Raw genomic sequence first — 20,202 nt, 5'->3', positions numbered from 1 at the left:
CACTATCCAGCATGCTTTTTCTACGGCAGGATTGCAGTGTCCAAAATCTGTTAAGGCCCACTCTACTCGTAAGGTGTGTTCTTCCTGGGTGGCTGCCCGGGGTGTCTCAGCGTTACAACTTTGCCGAGCGGCAACTTGGTCTAGTTCGAACATGTTTGCTAAGTTCTACAAGTTCGATACTTTGGCCTCTGATGAACTGAAGTTCAGTCAATCAGTTCTGCAGGAGCCTCCGCGCTCTTCCTTCCGTTCTGGGAGCTTTGGTACATCCCCATGGTACTAATGTGGCCCCCAGCATCCTCTAGGACGTAAGAGAAAATAGAATTTTGGTTACCTACCGTAGTCCGTAGAGGATGCTGGGCGCCCGCCCAGCACTTCGTTTTCATGCAACCGTTATCTGGTTCAGTACAGCTTTGTACAGCTTTGTATGTGTGAGCTGGTATGAATCTCGCCACTATCTGTGTTAAATACTTTTCTCTCAAAGATGTCCATCTCCTCAGGCACAGTTTCTAGACTGAGTCTGATAGGAGGGGCATAGAGGGAGGAGCCAGCCCACACTCTTAAACTCTTTAAGTGCCAATGGCTCCTGGTGGACCTGTCTATACCCCATGGTACTAATGTGGATCCCAGCATCCTCTACGTACTACCAGAAAAGGATTTACCGGTAGGTTACCAAAATCCTATTAAAATACACATCATTTTAAATGATCATGCAGTAATGAAATACAATAAAATTGTGTGGAAATTCTGTCCCAAAAATAAGTTAAACGGTTAAATGCAGTTCAGTTTCTTTCTACCAATGATTAATATGAGGTATATTAGATATTGTGCCGACCAAAGAAAAATATTTTCTAATAGTTATGTAAATAGTATAGAATGCTGGTAATGAAGTAAATATGTATATACTACCAGTGGAATACATACTATTTACCGGCGGCCAGGATGCCATCTGTCAAGATACAGATAGCGGCATTCCCAGACGCTGGTATTTCGCGGGCTTGCTGCGCTCACCACGCTGCGAGCATGGTGGCTCGCTGTGCTCGCCACAGGTTATAGTCTCCCTTCTTTGGGTGTCCTGGACACCCACAGAGGGAGAAAAGCCTGTGGCGCAGGTATTCCACCGGCAGCATTTTTCCGCCTGTCGGGATTCCGGCGTCTGGCAGGGATCCTGTCGGGCGGTCTGCTGATTGCCTCCCGCTGCCGTCAGTGCTGTAATGTCAGTAAATGACTGTCAATGTGAGTGGTAATTGGGCCTTGGTGGGCAGCTTACCGCCCTCAAGGTGCCCGCTCTTTCCCACAAAAGGTCTTTCTGTCCGTTTTCCTCCCCCACTCTCCATCCGGAGCCCAGGGAGTACTGGTGGGTGGCGGATCGCTGTTGTCCCGCAGCACCTCAGATTCTGGTGTGTGTGGACAGTTCCCACATCGGCTTTGTGCACTTATACGTTGCATAAGCGTCTCCTGGGGAGGTGGGCTTGTTGCTTGATGGACTGAATGGAACATACAGATGCACTTTTGTTGTGTGTTTTTTTTAATACACACATTAAGCAGATTTTTTATATTGGATCTAATGCAAAGCAAGTCTGACCAGCTGTCAGTCACTGTATGTTGCTGTAATTGAGCCAATACATTAGGGGAGAATCTGGGCCGCTCTGCATTCTCCCGATGACTGGTTGGGGTTCGAGAAAATCCAACATTCCCTGGTTCCAACCAATAAATTAACAGGATCAGTGGGTCAGGGATTTTTAGCATACTGTGTTTTTTTTTTTTTTCTGGTTCCCTGATGGATTACTGATCATCGTTGTCTGCCAATCAGTGTTTTTTTTTCTCAGGGAATCCCCAGCCTGATACATGGTCTGTGTTAGAGAAGCATCTCTCTTTCTTGTTAGCCTGCTGTAGATGAGTGGAAGAGAGCATGGTTGGGTATAACCTGTCCAGTATTTTCATGTATAATATTCCGCTCTGTAATTCTCAGCCTTTACTTTACATTAAGCTTTACTTGCTCATTACGTAGAGTGATAGAGAAACAATAACAAGAGCTGCTATGCCTCTTCCTGCAAAGTGGATATCTGATTTGGGGAAAGAACACTTTTCTGTAGTCTGTGCCCACACACTATGATCTGCTTTTGTGATCACTTTGAGGTGTGGTTACAGAGCGCTTCTATTATCTCCAAATGTCATAGAATGTCAGCTTCTGTAGAAAAACAGAGGTTCTGGATTTTCCAGTAAGTGGAACGTTGTGTGAACTTTTGTGTCCTGATATGTTGACATAGTAGAGATCATGTTTAAAAGATCAAGCATGAGGGTTCATTCAGAAAACCTCAAATGCAGTTCATTGAATTTTTTTCTCTCCTTCTTATACATTTTAAAATTGTATTTTTCTTACGTCCTAGAGGATGCTGGGGTCCACATTCGTACCATGGGGTAAAGACGGGTCCACCAGGAGCCATTGGCACTTTAAGAGTTTGAGTGTGGGCTGGCTCCTCCCTCTATGCCCCTCCTACCAGACTCCGCTTAGAAAATGTGCCCGGAGGAGCCGGTCACAGCTAGGGGAGCTCTACAGAGTTTCTCTAGTAAAGTTTATTTTAGAGTTTTTAATTATTTTACGGGGAGGCTGCTGGCAACAGCCTCCCTGCTTCGTGGGACTAAGGGGGGGAGGGGGGGGGGGAGTAGTGTCCGCTCTAAGGGGTCTGAGCCACTATCTCTGCTGACAGGATACTGAGCTCCTGAGGGGATAGATCGTTCCCCGACACAGAGGATCACTCACCCCAGCAGCATGCCGTCACCCCCTTACAGAGCTGAAGATCAGTGGCGCCTGAGTCACTGACCCCCCCCCCCCCCCCCCCTAGCAAGCGGGGGGCCGGTGTGAAGATGGCGGCATCAGGGTAGGAGCGCAGTATTAACTGCGCTCCGGAGGCTCAGCGGTACATAGTGCAGCGCTGTGAGGAGCGCCCTGAGCCAGCGCCTACACCCTAAACTGGTCAAACAGCCTGTCGGGGTCCCAGGATCTCAGCCAGCATAAATCCTCAAGCCAGTATAATCCTAGGAAGACTGGGAAGACAGCGCCATTTTGGGGGCGGAGCTTCTCAGAGCGGACCCAGCAGCGTTCAGCCCCATTTTCATGTCAGTAAGAAAATGTTAATAACTGAGCCTTAATAAGCCAATCTCTGACTCGCAATTGATCACTTTAGGGCAGTCTTTGTGCAAAATGCCGGCATATGCAATTAATACTGGAAGACGAAAAGTCCTGCAGGGCATACGTATGCATACATTATGTGGCGTCCAGGTTTGAGCGGGGCTGGGGCACAGTCACTCAAGGGGAAACCTTCCAAGGAAGCTGGTCAAGTCTGGAAGCCGGCCTGCCGATAAACATTCTGGAACTAAGAACTATCTACAACGGTCTTCTTCAAGCGGCCCATCTTCTGAGAAATCGTGCCGTTCAAGTGCATTCGGACAATATGACAACAATGGCTTACATAAACCGACAGGGCGGAACGAAGAGCAGAGCTGCAATGTCAGAGGTGACAAGAATCATCCTCTGGGCAGAAAAACATGCGTTGGCGCTGTCGGCAATCTTCATTCCGGGAGTAGACAACTGGGAAGCGGACTTCCTCAGCAGACACGATCTCCATCCAGGGGAGTGGGGTCTCCATCCGGAGGTGTTCAAGGAGGTAACAGATCTTTGGGGCATACTCCAGATCGACATGATGGCCTCTCGTCTCAACAAGAAGCTTCGGCGGTATTGTTCGAGGTCGAGGGACCCGCAAGCAGTGGCGGTGGACGCCCTAGTGACTCCATGGGTGTTCCAGTCGGTGTACGTGTTTCCTCCACTTCCACTCATACCAAAAGTTCTAAACCTCATAAGGAGAACAAGGGTTCAAGCGATCCGCATTGCTCCAAACTGACCGAAAAGGGCTTGGTACGCGGATCTTCTGGATCTACTGCAAGAAGAGCCGAGGCCTTTTCCTCTTCGGGAGAACCTGCTGCAGCAGGGGCCGTTCGCCTATCAAGACTTACTGCGGCTACGTTTGACGGCATGGAGGTTGAACGCCTGATACTAGCTCGAAAGGGCATTCCGAACAATGTTATTCCTACCCACATACAGGCTAGGAAAGGAGTAACGTCTAAACATTACCATCGGATTTGGAAAAAATATGTCTCTTGGTGCGAGTCCAAGAAGTTTCCTGCGGTGGAGTTTCAACTGGGACGGTTTCTTCTCTTCCTACAAGCCGGTGTGGGTATGGGCCTGAGGTTGGGATCTGTGAAGGTCCAGATTTCAGCCCTATCCATTTTCTTCCAGAAACAATTGGCTGCCCTCCCTGAGGTTCAGACCTTTTTGAAGGGAGTTCTGCACATCCAACCTCCCTTTGTACCGCCTACCGCGCCATGGGACCTTAACGTGGTGTTGCAGTTCCTCCAATCGGACTGGTTCAAGCCTCTACAGGAGGTTGAGGTAAAATTTCTTATGTGGAAGGCTGTCACTTTGTTGGCCTTAGCTTCTGCTAGACGTGTGTCGGAGTTGGGGGCTTTGTCCTGTAAAAGCCCATACTTGATTTTCCACGAAGATGGAGCGGAGCTACGGACACGTCAGCAGTTTCTTCCGAAGGTTGTGTCGGCATTTCATATCAACCAACCTATTGTGGTGCCAGTGGCTACTGACTCCTCAATTTCATCAAAGTCCTTATATGTTGTAAGGGCTTTGAAAATCTATGTAAAAAGGACTGCTCGTCACAGAAAATCGGACTCTCTGTTTGTCCTGTATGATCCCAAGAAAATTGGGTGTCCTGCTTCTAAGCAGACGATCTCTCGCTGGACCAGGTTCACTAAACAGCATGCGTATTCTATAGCAGGATTGCCGTGTCCTATGTCTGTCAAGGCCCACTCTACTCCTAAGGTGTGTTCTTCCTGGGTGGCTGCCCGGGGTGTCTCGGCTTTACAACTTTGCCGAGATGCAACCTGGTCTGGGTCAAACACGTTTGCAACGATCTACACGTTCGATACTTTGGCGTCTGATGATCTGAAGTTCAGTCAATCAGTTCTGCAGGAGCCTCCGCGCTCTCCCTCCTGTTCTGGGAGCTTTGGTACATCCCCCAATGTGGACCACAGTATCATCTAGGACGCAAGAGAAAATAGGATTTTTGTTACCTACCGGTAAATCCTTTTCTCGTAGTCCGTAGAGGATACTGGGCGCCCGCCCGGTGCTTCGTTTTTTCCTGCACTGTTACTTGGTTAAGTATTGTTGGTTCAGTGGTTGCTGTTCCTGGTTTAAAGTTTGGTTAGCTTGGCTTTCCTCTAGTTTGTAACATAGTAACATAGTATCTGAGGTTGAAAAAAGACAATTGTCCATTGAGTTCAACCTATTTGTGGTCTCCTATGCATGATGATTTGACTAAAATTTCTGACTGATGCTGCTGTCAGCCATTGCATTTTATCCCTATTTATAGTAACTATAATGCATGACTGTGCACCATACCCCTGGATATCCTTATCCATTAGGAATTTATCTAACCCATTCTTAAAGGTGTTGACAGATTCCGCCATTACAACTCCCTCGGGCAGGGAATTCCAAACACGTATTGTCCTTACCGTAAAAAAGCCTTTACGCCGTATTGTGCGGAATCTCCTCTCCTCTAACCTGAGCGAGTGTCCACGAGTCCTCTGTGTTGATCTAACCAAAAACAGGTCCCGCGCAAGCTCTGTGTATTGTCCCCTTATATATTTGTAGATGTTGATCATATCCCCTCTTAGTCTCCGCTTTTCCAATGTAAACATGCCTAGTCTTTCAAGCCTTTCCTTGTATTCCATCGTCTCCATGCCCTTAATTAGTTTGGTCGCCCTCCTCTGTACCTTTTCAAGCTCCAGGATATCCTTTTTGTAGTACGGTGCCCAGAATTGTACACAGTATTCAAGGTGTGGCCTCACTAGTGATTTATATAACGGGACTATATAATACTCTCATCCCTAGCATCAATACCCCGTTTTATGCATGCTAATATCTTATTAGCCTTCTTTGCTGCAGTCCTACTTTGGGTACTACTGCTTAGCTTGCTATCTATGAGGACACCCAAGTCCTTTTCCAGTACAGAATCCCCTAATTTTACCCCATTTAGTAGGTAGGTGTAATTTTTGTTCTTGTTACCACAGTGCATTACCTTACACTTGTCTGTATTGAAGTGCATTCTCCATTTGGCTGCCCATGCTTCTAATTTAACTAAGTCGTTCTGAAGAGACTCTGCATCCTCCTCTGTATTTATAGCCTTACACAATTTGGTACCATCTGCAAAAATTAACACCATGCTCTCTAGACCTTCTGTTAGGTCGTTAATGAAAATATTGAACAATAGCGGTCCTAATACTGAGCCTTGCGGCACACCACTTAGCATTTCAGTCCAAGTTGAAAAAGATCCATTAACCACAACGCGCTGCTCCCTATTATCTAACCAGTTTTTGTCCCAAGTGCATATTGTGCTTCCTAGCCCTGATTCTTGTAGCTTGTAGATAAGTCTCATGTGTGGTACAGTATCGAACGCTTTGGCAAAGTCTAAAAAGATTACATCCACGTCTTTACCCTGATCTAGGTTTGCGCTTACTGTTTCATAAAAGCCAAGTAAGTTGGTTTGACAGGATCTGTCCTTCATAAACCCATGTTGATTCCTTTTAATGACCTTATTGACTTCAAGGAACTTCTGAATACTATCTCTTAGAATACCTTCCAATACTTTCCCCACTATAGATGTAAGACTAACTGGTCTATAATTACCTGGTTCAGCTTTACTTCCCTTTTTGAATATAGCCACTACTTCTGCTATACGCCAGTCTTTGGGAACCATACCTGATATAACTGAATCCTTAAAGATCAAAGATAGCGGTTTTGCCAGTTCAGAGTGAAGCTCCATTAGAACCCTTGGGTGAATACCATCGGGCCCTGGTGATTTATTAATCGTTAAATGTTTTAATCGGTCACAGACTACTTCCTCGCTTAAATAAGTACCTATCAGTGGGATATTCTCATTATTGAGATTGTGTGTCAGTCCCTGAAATGGGTCCTCTCTAGTGAATACTGTTGAAAAAAACTCATTTAGTGTGTCCGCTATGTCATTATAATTTTTGCTTAAGACTCCCAACTTGTCTTTTAAAGGGCCTATACTCTCCTTCTTTAATCTCTTGCTATTAATGTATTTAAAGATTTTTTTGGGATTCGCAAATGTGTGCTGGTTCGGAATCTCACCACTATCCTTTTATGTACTTCTCTCAAAGTATGTCCGTCTCCTCGGGCACAGTTTCCTAGACTGAGTCTGGTAGGTGAGGCATAGAGGGAGGAGCTAGCCCACACTATCAAATTGTTAAAGTGCACATGGCTCCTAGTGGACCAGTCTATACCCCATGGTGCTAATGTGGACCCCAGTATCCTCTACGGACTACGAGAAAAGGATTTACCAGTAGGTAATTAAAATCCTACTTTAAAAAAAAAAAAAAGGGCACATGGTTTCCTGCAAATGTGTTCTCACCAAGGAAAGGAGGGATATTATCCTGGTCTTATAGGAGCAGTACGGGTAGGTGTGAAAAATGTGGGGAGCACACTAAAGTCTGATGGAAATGTTCCTGCTTGGCCTGGTCCTGGTGCTCTCCCCCCAGTGCTCCCTGCTCACCCCGAGGGGTTGGCCTGCAGGGCAGTACTGATGTTCTCTGCCAGAGGGTTAGTAGGCCTGGTCCTGGTGATCTCAGTGCAGAGGTGTGCAGAGTCCACATAATGTTCCTGAGTTCTTTCTTGATACTGTTCAGTGTTTGTTAAACTGTTCATTTTCAAAATGCTAAGAGATAGGAACGCACGGATGTGCATGTTTGCAGCTACAGATATACTATGGTAAATTAACACCGGCTACAGCTGAGGCAAATAATCAAAGTTGTTAAATTACAGTGTTTGACACCATCCCGGCAGTCAGCATACCGACAGCGGGATCCCGGGCGCCAGAATGCCAGCAGGGGGCCCAGGACTATTCTCACTCGTGGGTGTCCACGACAGCCAAAGAGCAGGAATAGAACTTATGGTGAGCGCAGCAAGCCCGCAAGGGGTTTCGTTGTGCTCTCCTCCCTGCTGGCATTCTGGCAGCCAGGTTCCCGGCGTCTGTATGTTGACCGCCAGGATCCCGGCCGCGCGTCACGCAAGCCAACCCGTTTGACTGTGCAAACACCAACCCAGTCTGCCTTCAATACCTATGCATCACTGACCAAAATTTCAAACACAGGTATTTTAAATTGCAAACAAATCCTGAAATTACAAATATATCTAACCAACATCGTTTGCATGTTATCCACATGATAGATAGTGTCTAGTAAGACAGTCAATAGATAGACACCATATGTTAGACAGACATTAGGTCAACAGGGTCAAAAGGTCGACATGAAAAAGGTAGACAGTGCAAAATGTCGACAGGGTCAAAAGGTAGACTGGTTTAAAAGGCCGACATGAAAATGGTCGACATAAAAAAGGTACACTTTTTTTTTTTTTTTTTTTGACATGTACTGTATTTATACTTTCTCATACCTTCTCTATCCATGTTGGCATAGAGTTGACTATAAACCTTGTAGTGAACCGCCGAGCCCCAAGCGTGCCCCGCGAGGGGATTCCTTTCTACAATTGGGAGTCCCAAATGACAGAACTATCCACACAAACACCAAAAATGCAAAAAAAAATTTGTCTACCTTTTTTATGTCGACCTTTTGACTGTCTAATATGTGGTGTCTATCTATTGACTGGCTAACCAGACACTGTCTATCTGTTATACCACACCTGTTTGCATAGTGTTAATTTAATCTAGAGATTGTTTGCAGAGATTCAGACTGCAGTAGGCAGATTACAGGGTGAGATATGAACATACTTGAGGATGTAGAAGAAAAGGAAGATGAGTAATGCATATACCACGGGCCTCATTATAGTTAGTAGAAATCCAGCTAAAGGGGAAGCATTGGACAATAACTATTTTTGTATGCAGGGTGAATCTAGCTACTTTTGCATGTGACCTAGCGGGCAGCTTTATTCATTATACCCTGTAATTTGGAGATGAGCTAGGACATGCCCTGAACCTAATGCTAAATCTGTTCGCACATTTAAATCACCCTTGCAGCCTATCATGGTTTTGCCACAGTGCATCATTTAGATGTATTTATTCTTAATTATAAATGAAAATGCGAGAACGTGAAACTGTTGGCTAGGTCTGCATGTATGCTAGCGTACCTCCTAACTATGCCGCTTTTGTTGGACACAAATGGGTGGGGCTTTTACCAAATTGGGCATTTCTGGGTGAGTAGGGGTGGGGTTTGTGCCCATCGGGGACATGACTTCCTTTGTCCTGATTTTGCATGTCTAAATGTTGGAGATGGGTTATGTGCTGCCATTGCAGAGTGATGATCTTATGTTTTATAACATAGCATTTGCTTTCTGTATCAGATGTTTAAAATGAACTTTGTCCTGAATAAATACCAACATGAATTAACATTTCTCCGCATAGTAGTGGTATTGGGGGAGTATTACTATGTGATCATATAGGCCTCTTGGATGCTGCTGTTTGTCCTTTTGTAATTTGAGATGCGCAGAATATGGTATTTTTTACATATATTTATTTAGCATATGTGACCCGTATGTATTTAGTGGTATGAATTAGAGTTGTCGTTTGCCTTGTTTTGTTAAAGCATAGTGCAATATCTTCCATTGTCCGCAATAGAACTGTGACCAATTATCAAACATGCCGGTACACTTGCTCAGCGTTTCCAAACAATAACTCTGGCAATAGACCATGGCAGGGGTTCCCAAACTTTTTTTTGAATAACGGCGCCCTAGAGTATAAGAATTTTCCTCACGGCACCTCTAGACCAAAAGTTTCTTATTGAGAAGTTTATAAAGAAATATTAAATGAAGTAAATTGTTTTTTTATATGTCATCCGTAAGTTCCGTTATGTGGTGAGCGGCAAGAGTTGCTTCTGTTTGTTCACATAGTTTATGATTGGCCGCCACCAGCACTGGTTTTGCCTATTACATTGACCAAAAATAATTTAAATTGGTACTTGACCACCAATCCAAGGCACCTGCAAGTGCCCTGAGTGCGGTGAGGTAAATGGCTCGGGAGGCACTGGCTAGTACCAGAGACAGATTTACACATAGTATGTGAGCCCAAAGGTTCATATGGGCATTATACACAGGTGCAGCAGTATATACATGAGGGCATTATACACAGGTGCAGCAGTATATACTGCTGGAAATGTGGTAAGATTTTATTAGAGATGTGTGGAAAAGATAGGCAGGGGGAGGCACTGCTTCACTTCTCATAGACGTTTTACTCCACAGGCTATAAAAATTATTAGAATAATACAAAGAACATATTTGTAATACTGTATATTCTTTGTAATTTTCATATACTTTATATAGTCAAAACTCTGGCGTACAGTATACTGGAGTATGACAGAAAAAGGCTCTGCCTCACCTCACGTCACTGCTAGGTACACAGTTTGAGAACCACTGGACTATGGTAATAAACATTATTTATCAAGTAAAGCTTTGGGCCTGTGTAATCATATTACACCAGAGATGTGTGAGAAAACCATGTCAATTATTCCTGCTGAAAATGCGGAGGTCACTTGTGAGTGTGGTTATGTGTTCACTGCCCTAGCTGGGTGCCAATATGCGTGTCCAAAATAGATTTTGACTTCCGTGGCCATCTTGGCATTCTGAATATGACTTCTGTTCTTTAGCACAACATATTATGTTTGTCAAAATCTATATTTTATGGTGATTTCTCCCTTTTATTTCTAAGGGTGGATGGGAACAAGGATAAAAAAGTCAGCGCGCAAGAAATGCAGCGCTGGATCATGGAGAAGACTGAAGAGCATTTCCAGGAGGCCGTTAAGGAGAATAAAGTTCACTTCCGAGCTGTGGATCCGGATGGTGATGGTAGGTGATGATTTGTTGTATAACCTCAGAGTACGTGTATATATATGTATGACATTTACTTGTGTCAGAAATGCCTCAACATTTTGGCAATCTGTCTAAAATCATTATGTAGAAATGAATATGCTGAGAGTCTGTTATTCGAAACAGTAGGTTTTATATTAACTGTGTTTATAGGGTTTTTTTCTTACATTTTAAAGTCACAAATAGCATTTTTAAAGGCCGTTATGTAAGAATAAGGAGGTGATTCGAACCCACTCCTATATAAATTCCAAGGGTTGTGCCTATTTAGCAGCTCCATTTTCAGCAGTGTCTTCAGGACTAAAGGTTTATGGATACAGTCTTAGGATGTTTTTCCAGCATCTTCATTATGTGGGTTTTTTTCCAGTCACTTTTTGCATCCTGCATATTCTGTGATTGCATTCAGTTAACTTGGTGTCATAGTTTGTAGAAGGTTTTTTTGGGGGTTCCTACAAAGTCAGAAGCTCTCGGCCGGGTTGAGTAAAAGCTGCTCTATTATATCGTTTGTTTGCCAGGGGATGCTGTGATTCAGGTAGAGTTGTAACTACATTGTACTGAATGACTGCTCCAGAGGTATAACCTGCTTGGAAAGTGGTGAAAATACAGAACGGTGGGCAGTGCGAATGGGGGCATACCGGGGGCGTGTTCGCGGTGGCTGCGTGATGTCACACGCAGCCTCTGCGACAGGTAAGATGGTGCCGGGACTCCTGAGGCCGCAGCTAAGCTGCGTCTGCAGGAGTCATCTTTAGTTTCTGCTGGCGAGCAGAAATTGCGACGTGATCGCAATTTCTGCTTGTTGAAGGGGGTGAGGCGCTGGTCAGTATGCTGGGTCAGTCAGTATGAATCCACCTATTTCTGTCATGTTAAAATCACTCAACTTCAGAGAGAAGTTGATTGGTCTGATGAAAAAGTTGTGTATTGTAGGGCATACATTCCATGGAGTCGATCCAATTACAGTAGGTGCAGCTTGACTTGTGTGAGCTGTTTTCACAGCACATTCGCACTGCTTTTTGCATTTGCAATCCAATTCCAAACTAGTGTGAAAAGGTAGGGAAGATATTTTAAGGAGAAAAATGTTGGGACGTGCTTCAGAAGCCCCTTACCAAACCCTCCGCCCCCTTAATGACTAATTTTGCATTTGGAAGTTTTCAATTGGCTTATCTGGGCCAATAATTTTTGGGGTTTAAAAAAATAATAATAAATGCCATCAAAATGCCCCCAAATTAACTTTAGATTAATGCAACCCAAATTTAATTACAGTATTTGTTTCAACATTTTTTTTTTTTTGCTATTGATCATCGTTGTATTTTTTTTTGTTACCGCAAATTATCCCAAAAGCACCTTTCGCCTTTATATTTTGCATTTTTTGTTTAATTCCTTTATAATTAAAAAAAACCTATTTTGCTTTTTATAAAAAATGTTTTACTTAAAAAACAAACAAAATAAATTAAAAAATCAGCCATTTGACACCTTTAAAAGCGTGTAGTACTTTCCTTATGCCCACTATCAGCCTTCCATATGATTCTGCTAACAAAGTTGTCACTTATCTGGGGTCATCCACTTCTCCCAGATCAAATTTTGTAGAAAATTTGTACACCCTCACCGCGAGTACCGCAAATTGCAATGTTTAATTGGATCTGCTAATTCTTAAGTCTGCGAGTTTCATGAAGTCTTATTAACAGACTTGCTTCTGATTAATTTTCCCCCATAAATGATTATCAGGCAAGCTGTACAGTTGGTTAGTTGGATGAAAAATGGTTATGCGTGTGGTCAACTTTACAAGCAGTCTTATATATGAATGTTCCAAATATCTGTGGATGATGTTTTCCTGACTGCGAAGTGCTCTATTACATTTCACTGATCTGTTCATCTTCTCACTGCAGGACACGTGTCCTGGGATGAGTACAAGATCAAGTTCCTGGCCAGCAAAGGCTTCAACGAAAAGGAGGTTGCTGAAAAGGTTAAAAACAACGAGGAGCTGAAGATTGATGAAGAGAGTAAGTTCTATTCATAATTCCGACCCTCCCTAATATACTTTGCACTACAAAGTTTGTCTTCTTTCTTTCTTTCTTTCTTTCTTTCTTTCTTTCTTTCTTTCTTTCTTTCTTTCTTTCTTTCTTTCTTTCTTTCTTTCTTTCTTTTTTCTGTAGAAATTTGGATACATCTGCTTTTAAATTAACATACACTCATCTCCAAGTTCCGCAGCAATCTGCCTATTCTGGTTCCTGTTTTCCTTTGTAGAGATGTTGGTTCCTTTGGATGTGTTTTGTGCCACATTGACCAGAATTCGGCTTTACATGAGACAGAGTCTATGATTCATGCCACCGCCTGGTATTCCATGCACACTTTTGTGATTCTATCATTTTGACACCAAGAAGGCTAGTTTTAGTTGCTGGGTGCTTTGAGCAGCCACAGCATGCTCCATCCCATGAGGACTGCTTTTAGACATCTCCAGCATACTCCAGTATTACTTACCAGTAAAACCATTTCTCCAATTTCACATAGGACACTAAACACCCTCCATGCGTTTGCTGCGTATGTTTACATTCTGTTTTCGTTCCAGGTGTTGATTGTTTGCTGTTAAATTGTGATGTGTCCTTTCACTTGGTTTGGAGATGACTTCTAACCTCCTTCAGTTTCCTCTCCTCTTCATCTCTGCTTGGGCTCGGTTAAACTAAACAGAGATCAAGTGGGGGTGGGGGAGCCATGTTGATTTAAAATTTAAAATGCCAGGCTCCACAGACCACCATCTTTACCTCCAACGTAGGCCAATGTTCCCCATGGAATCGGAGAAATGGATTTTACTGATAACTACAAAAATTCTGTTTTGTAAAATGTACTTTCCTCCCAAATATTATCAGTTATTTATAGAACACATACATATTCCACAGCGCTTTACAGAGAACGTTTACTTATACATATCAGTCCCTAGAATAATTAATTTAATGCACACACAACCAAAAATTGTTATAGATGGCATAAAGATGGTTAAGCCAAGGGGAGGGGGGGGGAAACTTTAATTTCCTTTTGGACTGGTTGCTGTTTAGTTTTCCAGAGGCCATCTCTTGACTATTTCCTTTGTGCTAGCTTTGACATCTTCTGGTAGGCAGATTTATCCCCACTTATGCAGAGCGGTCTTTTATTTCTATTTTATGTGTGCACATTAAATTACATTTTCATGGTATTACACTAGATTTTTTTAGTTTTAAACCCCTCACACATTTCTACTGTTGGAGTTATTTTGTGGAGATCTTCAGCAGAGAGCTTTTTTATACTCCTTGAACAACTTTCATTTGTTTAAGCATACATCCAGCAGGGGTACATGAAGGAACACAAAGGAAGGTTCTGTGTGCTCCTTTTATCGGGAAGAGGGTACCTTTCTTAAGCTGGGTACACACTCGTAGATATAAAATCCATTCTATTGAACAAGTGATATACTGTATATGTAGTGCATCAACGGGTGTATACACCCTATGGGGTATATGCAATTGCGGTCGAATTCCCGAAATTGTCGAATTTCGGGTCATTTTCGACCAAAAAAAAAATTCGCCTATGCAATTCAGTGCTTTCCGACCAAAAAACGGACTTTCAAAATTCGACTTTTTGAAATTCGAATTTTTGCAAATTCGACTTTTCTGCAATGATACAAGTGCTGCAATTCGACCAAAGCATATTCAATTCAAGTTTGGAAATTCGACAGCAGTGCTTTTAGACAGCAAATTCGTCATTTTCAATCCGCCACACTTTGGAGGGTGAAAACAAATAAAAAAATTTTAAACATGTTGTTTTTTTTTTTGTGTTTTTTTTTTTTGGGAATAGCAGATCTATTTATATTAGAAGGGATTAGGTACTTTTTTTTTTTTTTTTGGAGGCACAAATATTATTTATATATTTTTTAAAATATTATTTATTTATTTATTTATTTTTTATTGCTGGAACGGAAAAATCCTTAAAAAAAATGGCGTGGGGTCCCCCCTCCAAAGCATAACCAGCCTCGGGCTCTTCGAGCTGGTCCTGGTTCTAAAAATGCGGGGGAAAAATTGACAGGGGATCCCCCGTATTTTTAAAACCAGCACCGGGCTCTGCGCCTGGTGCTGGTGCAAAAAATACGGGGGACAAAACGAGCAGGGGTCCCCCGTATTTTTCACACCAGCATCGGGCTCCACTAGCTGGACAGATAATGCCACAGCCGGGGGTCACTTTTATACAGCGCCCTGCGGCCGTGGCATTAAATATCCAACTAGTCACCCCTGGCCGGGGTACCCTGGGGGAGTGGGGACCCCTTCAATCAAGGGGTCCCCCCCCCCCAGCCACCCAAGGGCCAGGGGTGAAGCCCGAGGCTGTCCCCCCCCCCCATCCAATGGGCTGCGGATGGGGGGGCTGATAGCCTTTTGTGATAATAAAAAGATATTGTTTTTTCCAGTAGTACTACAAGTCCCAGCAAGCCTCCCCCGCAAGCTGGTACTTGGAGAACCACAAGTACCAGCATGCGGGAGAAAAACGGGCCCGCTGGTACCTGTAGTACTACTGGGAAAAAAATACCCAAATAAAAACAGGACACACACACCGTGACAGTAAAACTTTATTTCATACGTCGACACACACATACTTACCTAAGTTCACACGCCGACATCGGTCCTCTTCTCCATGTAGAATCCACGGATACCTGAAAATAAAAGATCAATATACTCACCTCAGCCATGGTCCAGAGATACATCCACGTACTTGGCAAAAAAAGAAAACGAACACACGGGCCACCGGACTGAAAGGGGTCCCATGCTGACACATGAGACCCCTTTCCACGAATGAGACCTGTCAGTGACAGCTGTCACACAAAGGTCTCTAAAGCCAATCAGGAAGCGCAACTTCGTTGCGCTCACCTGATTGGCTGTGCGCTGTCTGAACTCAGACAGCGCATCGCACAGCCCCGTCCATTATATTCAATGGTGGGAACTTGGCGGCTAGCGATGAGGTCACCCGCCGGTCAGCGGCTGACCGCGGGTAACCCCACCGCTAGCCGCTAAGTTCCCACCATTGAAACTAATGGAGCGGCTTTGCGATGCGCTGTCACAGCAAAGACAGCGCACAGCCAATCAGGTGAGCGCCACGGAAGTAGCGCTTCCTGATTGGCTGAAGGGACTTCAGTGACAGGAGTCACGTGATGTCCCGGCATTCGGGAGAAAGGGGTCTGATGTGAAAGCATGGGACCCCTTACAGTCCGGTATGGAGCGTGGATTATACTCTGGACGTGGATGTATCTCTGGACGCTGGAAGGTGAGTATAATTTTTTCACAGGTACCCTCGGATCGTCGGAGACCGTGGCAGTCGGCGTGTCAACATAGGTAAGTATGTGTGTGTCGGTAGTGTGTAATAAAGTTTTACTATCAAGGTGTCTGTGTACTGTTTTTATTTGGGTATTTTTTTTCCAGTAGTACTACAGGTACCAGCGGGCCCGTTTTTCTCCCGCATGCTGGTACTTGTGGTTCTCCAAGTACCAGCTTGCGGGGGAGGCTTGCTGGGACTTGTAGTACTGCTGGAAAAAACAATATTCTTTTCATTATCACAAAAGGCTATCAGCCCCCCCATCCGCAGCCCATTGGATGGGGGGGGACAGGCTCGGGCTTCACCCCGGGCCCTTGGGTGGCTGGGGGGGGCCTTGATTGAAGGGGTCCCCACTCCCCCAGGGTACCCCGGCCAGGGGTGACTAGTTGGATATTTGATGCCACGGCCGCAGGGCACTGTATAAAAGTGACCCCCGGCTGTGGCATTATCTGTCCAGATAGTGGAGCCCGGTGCTGGTTTTAAAAATACGGGGGATCCCTGCCCAATTTTTCCCTGCATTTTTAGAACCGGGACCAGCTCGAAGAGCCCGAGGCTGGTTATGCTTCGGAGGGGGGACCCCACGCCATTTTTTTTTCCGGGTTTTTCCCCCCGTTTTTTAAAATCGCGGCAAAATCCGCCAAATCGGCCGATTTTCGCCCGCGGTTCTGGCGAATCCGTTTTTCATTAAATATGGTGAATTCCGGCAGCCACCTGCCAGAATTCACCTGGCGAATTGAGTCGGAAAAAAAAACGGCGAAAAATTGCCGCGATTCGCCGTGAATTGCATATACCCCTATATGTCTGTGAACAATGGCGTGGACAGACATATGGGGTTGGCTCTACAGTACAGCCAATGCTGACATATCTTGGAGATGTCTGGCTGTGTGTACGGGTGACCCTCCGACACCAGTACACTAGCTGCAGGGACTGATATCACAGCTGGGTTGGCATTTGAATTTGCCTGCCCAGCTATGATATCAGTTGTGACGTCAGGAGAGACACATCATCCGACCAATTGGTAAGTGTGAATACTTAACAAATCAGCCGCTGTGTAAGTGTATCCGCCTGTCAGCAGCTCTGTCTACATAGAGTGTATCCAGCCTTACTTCTCTGACTGAAAAGGGCTTCTGTTGTGTGTGTTGTGTCACAAGCCGTCTCATTTATCACTCCAAATTTGCTACAGTATGATATATTCCCTCTCGTTTACATTCACGTTTGAGGGTACATGGAAGAAGAATCTTCATGGTGTGATAAACGGGCAAAAGACTTTAATAACCTTTTATTTGTTTGTAAATTAATACCCTTATATAGTGGGTTTTTTTTTTTTTTATAGTCTGAGTGAATTCTTTCCAGCTCTATTGATTGTCTCACATTTTATTGTTTGTTCAGGACATGTGTCAGAGAATACTGAGGCAGATGTATTACCTGGAGAAGGCATAAGGAAGTGATAAACCAGTGATATGTGCAAGGTGATAAACGCACCAGCCAATCAGTTCCTAACTGTTAATTTACATATTGGAGGTGATTGTTTGTTTCGTTTATAACCTTGCATTTATCTCTGGTTTATCACTTCCTTATGCCTTCTCCAGGTTACATCTGCCCCACTGAATGTTGTTCCATTGCCTGGCTCTGTCTTTTTTTGTTTTCGTTTTTTTTGTTTATAGCAATATAGAATACCCCTCTTGGATAAGTGTGGAAGAAAATATTTTGTAAATTTGGTATTTCTCTTACGTCCTAGAGGATATTGGGGTTCCATTTAGTACCATGGGGTATAGATGGATCTACTAGGAGCCATGGGCACTTTAGTCTGGGCTGGCTTCTCCCTGTATGCCCCTCCTACCAGACTCCATTTAGTAAATGTGCCCGGAGTAGCCGGTCACGCTGAAGGAAGCTCCTGTAGAGTTTTCTGCATTTATTTTATATGTTTGTTATTTTCAGGCAGGGCTGGATGGCACCAGTCTGCCTGCTTCGTGGGACTTAGGGTACGGCCCAACCTCTTGAAGGGTTAATGGTCCCGTTCCCCGCTGACAGGACACTGAGCTCTTGAGGGAACTATTCGCAAGCCCCACCACGGCGAGCGTACATTCCCGCAGCATGCCGCCAGCCCTAACAGAGCCAGAAGAATGAAGAGTGGTGAGTACTAAGCCGGCGTCCCGGTTAGCAGGGCACCGGCCATTATGGCGGCATGAGGGTACGGAGACGCACGTCTTCTCAACGGGGCGGAATGCGTCTCCGGATACAGTACACAACTGCGTCTCTGTACACTGTACATAGTACCCACACTGGCAAACACAGTCTTAAAACGGTTCTGCTCCATTTTAAGCACAAAAATTACCTCAGCCAGTATTAAAAAAGTGGGAGGTTCGTGCGCCATTGAAGGGGCGGGGCTTCACTATGAGAGGATCCAGCAGCTCACCAGCAACATTTTCCCTCTGCAGTGGACACAGACAGTGACTGTCAGGGATGCGCAGCTCCTCCGGTGTGACTCCAAATTACCTCAGCGATACCAGTGGGGTCATAGCAGGGGGGGGAGCATCTATTAGTGTACTAAGTCCCCTATCAGGGTACTTGGTCTGCGACCCAGCTAAGCTTGACATTAGCAGTGAGGGCGCGGTGGGGGCTGGCTCCAACAACTCCGTGTCTCCCTGAATGGCTCTTTGTGGTTTAATTGTGCTTAACCTTTTGTGTGTGTGTGTGTGTGTGTGTGTGTGTGTGTGTGTGTGTGCTCTGTCACATTTACATTATGTCAGGCAAAGAGTGTGTTTCATGTACAGCGGAGTGTATTTCCTCACCAGGGAGCTCACTACTGTGTACTCAGGGCAGTGCACCTTCCCAGAATAGCGCTGCTGAATGGAGTGGGTTAATTCTCTTAAAGAAATGATCTCCACTTTTTCTACAAAATTGTCCTGCAATGAGAAAGAGACACAAAATAGACTGTGGATGGGTTTATGAACAGAGACTCAGTCCCCAAAAATAGCGTCTCAATACCCTCCCATTTGTCTGCAAAAGCGATCTCTGGCCCATATACTGCAGTCTGACTCTGACAGGTCAGACATGGAGGAGGGGGAGGTGGACTCAGAGGGGGCGGGGGGGATGCAGCTCTGTCACAGGGAATAGAGGCTCTTATAGAGGCTATCAGAGATGTTCTGCATATTCCTGATAAGGTGTCAGAGGAGTGTGAGGAATCTTACTTTAATGTAAAAAAGAACTCCTCAGTCACTTTTCCTGCGTCAAAGGAATTGAATACTATGTTTGAAGAAACCATGGGTTAATCCTGATAAGAAGTTTCAAATCCCTAAAAGGTTGCTCTCATCTTTTCCTTTTCCTTTGGAAGATAGGAAAAAATGGGAACATCCGCCCATAGTGGACACATCAGTCTCTCGGCTGTCACGAAAGATTGTATTGCCTGTCCCTGGTGCAGCCTTCCTAAAAGACACGGCTGATCATAAAATTGAGACTACAATCAAATCATTGTACACAGCTGCTGGGGTGGCCCAAAGACCCACTATGTATGTGCATGGATCACAAAAGCCAATGCTAAATGGTCAGGTAACCTAATTGAGGAGTTAGATTCCTTGCCTAGGGGGGATGTTGTTTTACTCCTGCAGCATATACAGGACACTGCAAACTTTATGGTGGAGGCCATAAAAGAGAGAGGCTTGCTTAACGCACGCACCACCGTTATGGCAGTGTCTGCACGCAGAGGCTATTGGCTATGCCAGTGTGTTGCTGACGTGGACTCCAGGAAAGGCGTGGAAGGCCTACCATTCACAGGAGAAGTCTTGTTTGTAGTTGAACTAGACAAATGGATCTCCAAACTACTGCGGGTAAGTCTACGTATCTTCCTTCCGCAGCCCCCCAACCAAGAAGACTTATTCAGCTTCTAAGTTGCAGTACTTTCGGACGGCCAAGTTCAAGGGCAC

The 20,202-nt window shown here is 44.7% G+C and overlaps 1 protein-coding gene across 2 annotated transcripts in view; it reads left to right on the top strand.

The window, feature by feature from the left end:
• SDF4 (stromal cell derived factor 4) overlaps positions 1-20,202 on the top strand; it is a 250,372-nt gene that overhangs the window by 123,321 nt on the left and 106,849 nt on the right. For both annotated transcript variants that reach the window (XM_063942989.1, XM_063942988.1), the window contains 2 exons: positions 10,803-10,939; positions 12,841-12,954. In XM_063942989.1, the coding sequence (XP_063799059.1) occupies positions 10,803-10,939; positions 12,841-12,954 (251 nt within the window). The remainder of the gene's footprint in view (positions 1-10,802; positions 10,940-12,840; positions 12,955-20,202) is intronic.

The sequence above is a fragment of the Pseudophryne corroboree genome, chromosome 10, assembly GCF_028390025.1.
Source record: "Pseudophryne corroboree isolate aPseCor3 chromosome 10, aPseCor3.hap2, whole genome shotgun sequence".
NCBI lineage: Eukaryota > Metazoa > Chordata > Amphibia > Anura > Myobatrachidae > Pseudophryne > Pseudophryne corroboree.
This window is presented reverse-complemented; position numbering and strand designations above follow the sequence as displayed.